Here is a 5,188-nt window from a genome sequence, read left to right as displayed (position 1 = left end):
CCCCCCTACGTCTGAAGATGTAAATAAGCTCATAAATCCATGGCGTTCCTTCCAGCATTTCTCTCCCTTGATTACAATGTCTGCCCAGACTGACAGCCTGAAGGCCTTGCCAATGTGAACCAGACTGGGTAAAATAAATGGTCTTGTAAAGCGCCTTGTAAATGAGGCCGTGTGGTTTTGTGCGTGGGAATAAATGGTTACTGTGTTTACTGAATGTATAGGATGGGGGCAGAAAGAGATTTTGTGTAGGACCTGAAGCTTTATTTTAAGGGTCCTTATGACTGTGTGTTTTGAGCCACGTAGAATAACAGGACTACAATACATGTAGAGGAGGGGAGGAAGGGCACCGGGTCTCATGGCAACATCATAATGCTGGAATAGCATCCAGTTGTGGGAGTGGGCAGCTTTACTTATTTCAATCTTGGAGTCAAAGTTCCGGAGAACGTCAAGGACTGATGAGGACACGGTGAGGACAACAAAGCAGGACTGTGGATAAACACCGCAGAAGAAGAAGAAAGATCGACTGTAATGACGGAGCGCTGTGGTGGCTCAAGATTTTGGGCCTTTGCTATAAATTGTGGAGAATAAGGTAACGTCAAGGTACCTGAGGAGGACATTATTTTTTCGGGAAGACAATTAGATCATAAGATCGGTATGTGAAATAGTAAACAGTATGCTCATCTGTATGGTTGGTGTTATGTGTATCATGAGTGATAGTAGTATCGGGGGATCATCTACCAGTAATCATTGTATCGCTGATGACTAAAGGATTAGGAGTTGGATAAGGTCATACGTGCACACAGATAATCCTAATATACGGATCTATGCTAATTATTTATAGCCATGATTTATTCAGCTATGTTATAGCGTGATCGCCGCCAACTGATGGAAATGTGTTCTGGGTGTGCAAAACTGCAGACGCGACTAAACAAATATCTGCAGTGCTCAATGATATTCTGTCTCGAAAGCCTAATTTTTCTGATCCAGAATGATGTTTTAGGCTCCGTTCACAAAGTGTTTGCCACTGTGTTCAGTGACTCCGTTGGGGTTTATGTCCCAACCCCTGCAAAAAGGCATTCGGGGATGTGCATCGTTGTGACCATTGAATATAATGATAGAGACGGGGGTCACAGTGTGCTCTGTCGCACATCATTTTTGGCTGTCTATGCCTAGTTGAGGTGGCCACCAAGATATAGTTGACTATGCCTCCAGTTGTTGCTTATTCAAGACCCAAATGACTTAATAGCTGATTGAGATAATTTTACTACTATGCAGCCTTGTTGAGAGCAGTTTTAATAATCTGAGTATATTCTTCGAAATCTTATTTTACAGTTGAGAAATGGATCATGAAAGTGACCTAAAACGCTGGATTTATACTAAGCCAAAACAGCACCCAAAGAGGCACGACAGTGAAGCCTTGAGATCATTAGCAGTGACCCCTCTGCTCACCAACTGCCCGAGGTGCCAAGAATCCGGGATGAGAAGGAAAATTGCTACTCAGGATAATGCTAAATCCAGCAGGCAATCAAAGCACAAAGTCGTGGAATACAGCTCTTTGGATCCAGATTTTGACCTGCATCCGCGGCCTAGTCGAATCTTTTCTTCAGAAGAAGCAACAAAAGTAATAAAGTCCATTTTAGATTTCGAGCTACGAGATTGTGCTTATGAGGCCGCAGAAAGCCAGAGAAGAGCAATGGAGCTTGCAGAACTAGTGAAATCGGCTGTGAGGGACCTTGGGTATGAGAGGTATAAGCTTGTCTGCTATGTAGTGCTAGGTCCAGTGTCAGGAGGGACCATGTACTGCTGCAGCAGAAGTGTGTGGAGTCCAAACTCTGATACATATGCAGAATATCTGTTCCAGAACCAGTCTCTCTTTGCACTCTGCATTGTGTATGCCGGATATTATGAGTAAGGGTTCATTCAGATGTCAGTATTTTCCACGTACAAGAAAAACTGACCAATTGTTCTAATGAGAGTTTGAGCAGAGTGGCATCGGTTTTTCTTGTAAGAGAAGAGAAAGGAAAAAAGTTACTCCAACTTCTCCTATATAGTGGTCATGAAAATCAAACTACACTCGGATGGCATCTGAGCACAGTCCGATTTTTCCACACACCCGTAGACTTGAATTGGCAACTTTGAGCTGACGCTCGAATCAAAATCTGACATGTCTACAATATTTTCCATGGACCACTTGGACATGTAAACAGCCCTATAAAAAAATCGGCCATGCAAACAGCCCAAAAAATATCATATGTACAAGTGCTATCCGTGAAAAAAAAAACAGAATGCACTCCTATGAGAAAAACTGATGTATGAACGAGTCCTACAGATGCAAAATGTATAATTTAATTGCATATATGCCAGGAGTTTAAGGGTTTAGGCAAGCCATGTGGAAAATTGTATAGCAGTGCTGCATGAGAGAAAAAGCAGGACAGGAGAGCCTCATAGAGTAGTATGTTCTTCAGTGAAGATTTAGCTGGTAACAGAGACCAATAGCTTAACTTCTCACCTTGTTCAGTTGTGCTGGATTGTATGTATTTAGAAGAATGAATTTAGAAAAAAATACATAGTGCCTACAGTGAAACATAGTGGTGTCAGTGGCCTTATGTGGGGTTACATGAGCACTGCTGGTGTCAGGAAGCTACATTTCATTGATGATATGATAAACTCACAGATATACTGCTCTATATCAAAGGGAAGATGCTATCATCACTCTGTGCCCTTGGTAGATGTGCACATTTACAACATGACAATGATCCAAATCACACATCTAAGGCAACTGTTGCATTTCTGAAGAACAGAGTGAAAATTATTCAGTGGCCTAAGTGTCTTCTGATCAGATCATCTTTGGGGAATTCTGAAGAGACAAGTTGAGCCTCACTCTCCATCCAGAATCCAAGCTATAAAAGATTTCGTTCTTGAAGAATGGAGAAATATAGATGTGGCAATATTTCACCAACTTGTTCATTCCATTCTTAAAAGACTTGGTGCTGTCCTTAAAAATCATGGAGGTCATATAAAATACAAAATGTAGTAGTATGGTAATTTGATGTGGGGTGTATTCATCTTGGCATCAACTAATTGGAGTAAAATAGAAGATTTGTTTTTTGAAAGTTATATTATTAACCTTAATTTCATGTTATGGGTGAAAAAAATGTTCTGTGAAACTCAGTCTTGTCAAACTTTTGGAAAATGTTCTTATCTTTAGTGAGATATTCATTAAAATTATTATTATTATTATTATTGCGCCATTTATTCCATGGCGCTTTACATGTGAGGAGGGGTATACATAATACATACAAGTAAATTAAAATCTTACCTTACTTTACATACAACTGCAGCAATGTCATGCAAGATAAGGAAAGTTTACTCTATTTTATAGCTGCAATACCAAAGACAGTTTATTGACCTTATTTTTCTAATTCTGGACAACCCTTTTAACCTGAAAATATCATAAGTCTTTAATGCACTGATCAAATAAATGTATCCAAAGGTGTCCATATAGTAAATAACTGGCATTTCAAATCAATACATAAACACAAATCCGGACTAACCTACTGAAGAGAGGTTTAAGGCTAGTTTCACACTAGCGTTTATGAGCGCAGCGACGGCCTGCGCACGGCCGCCGCTAAGCCCCGCCCCCTGTCGCGCCTCCGCCGGTAGCTCCGCCCACCGGCGCATGACGCTGCATGCGCCCTGCGTCCCCTATCTTTATCACTGGGGGCGCAGGCCGTGCGCAGTATGCGTTTGGCGGCGCATGCGTCCTTTTGACGGTGCGCCGACCTGCGCCATACGCAACCTGCTGCAGTTTGGTTGCGTCGGCGCACCGTCAAAAAGGCGCATGCGCCGCCAAACGCATACTGCGCACGGCCTGCGCCCCCTGTGATAAAGATAGGGGACGCAGGGCGCATGCAGTGTCATGCGCCGGTGGGCAGAGCTACCTGCGGGGGCGCGGCAGGGGCGGGGCTTAGCGGCGGCCGTGCGCAGGCCGTCGCTGCGCTCATAAACGCTAGTGTGAAACTAGCCTTAGAGAGGTATTCACACACGTAGGGACCCATCAGTCTTTGAGACCACCTTGATGTTGGTTGTTGGCCGCATATAATTTGGCCAAATTTTTTGCTGATATTCAAAAGCCGTATTGCTATTCAAATGTCACATTTTCACATTGACATGCTTAAGCATGATAGAGTGCAACCATTTTTTGTATATTCTATATGGAGGTAGCTCCTCCTGGTATGCACCTATTCACACTAGTCTGGATGTGGCAGTCAGTTTTTTGTCATTTACCTACTGAAGAGCCGAATGAAAAGAGCAATGAAATATCATAAAATAAGCAATCTTTATTTAATTCCCTCAAAAACAATGTAGAATAAGATACAAATACAGGATATAAAAAAACAGAGCGTCCCAAAGGAGGAACACTGAACTGTTCTATAGAGTTACTAGCTGCACTAGAGGGTATATCACTTAAGTAAACAATATACACATATATCAAGGTCAAGTGACCTCCCACCCACAAGTGCCCCAACCTGCCAACAGCAATATGACCAGGAATACTTGTAAGGATTATCCTAGATATGCAAAGTATAAATAATATAAAGTAGCCTGAGGTTAATATAGATGGTACAAACTGTACATTCTAATAGGTCCTGATCAGAGGCCAAGGGCATTATCCAAATACTGGGGCAACCCCAGAAGAAGCAGACAGCGAAACGTATATCGAGGTGACGAGGGAGACTAATGTCTATCCATATAGCTGCGCTCCATTCAGCTACTCTGGTAATATGTTTATTTACTGCACTGACTTATTTACCTGATGTATATATCTACAGAGCAGCATGACAGTATTTGGATAATGCCCTTGGCCGCTGATCAGGATCTATTAGGATGGGGGGGCAGGTGCCGGCAGTGCCCCCCCCCGCCCATCGTCTCAAGTGCAACTGTATCGGCTAGATGCCTATACAGTTGACCACATTGATGAGACAAAGAGCGTCACGCTCCCTCTCCCATCATCCCCCTGTCAGCGGCTGACATCCCTGACGCAGACACTGACAGGTATTCCGATGACGTAACTACTCGGAACCTGCTGTCCAAAGATGTGCAGGCACTCGGAGCGGAGGAGGAGAGGTGAGTATTGGATGTATTTATTTTTTATGGCGTTGCATTATACTATATAGAGTCTGCCTAT

At 42.9% G+C, this 5,188-nt stretch overlaps 1 protein-coding gene across 2 annotated transcripts; it reads left to right on the top strand.

Moving 5' to 3' along the window:
* The first annotated feature begins 431 nt into the window (after window positions 1-431).
* Window positions 432-3,238, top strand: LOC141085723 (dynein light chain Tctex-type 5-A-like). Of its 2 annotated transcripts, none has more exons than XM_073571267.1 (2): window positions 432-589; window positions 1,333-3,238. In XM_073571267.1, the coding sequence occupies exon 2, from the start codon at window positions 1,340-1,342 to the stop codon at window positions 1,910-1,912; it is 573 nt and encodes a 190-aa protein (XP_073427368.1). In that variant the 5' UTR covers window positions 432-589; window positions 1,333-1,339; the 3' UTR covers window positions 1,913-3,238. The 2 variants fall into 2 exon arrangements, with proteins under 2 accessions (XP_073427368.1, XP_073427367.1); XM_073571266.1 differs by having other exon boundaries at window positions 432-652.
* Window positions 3,239-5,188: the final 1,950 nt, after the last annotated feature.

This window comes from Dendrobates tinctorius, unplaced genomic scaffold, assembly GCF_039654945.1.
Source record: "Dendrobates tinctorius isolate UK_male_01 unplaced genomic scaffold, ASM3965494v1 ptg000029l, whole genome shotgun sequence".
Lineage (NCBI taxonomy): Eukaryota > Metazoa > Chordata > Amphibia > Anura > Dendrobatidae > Dendrobates > Dendrobates tinctorius.
This window is presented reverse-complemented; position numbering and strand designations above follow the sequence as displayed.

What these genes read in the sequence shown, in the direction of transcription:
- LOC141085723 (XM_073571267.1), top strand. Translation starts at nt 1,340, where the DNA reads ATGGATCATGAAAGTGACCTAAAACGCTGGATTTATACTAAGCCAAAA.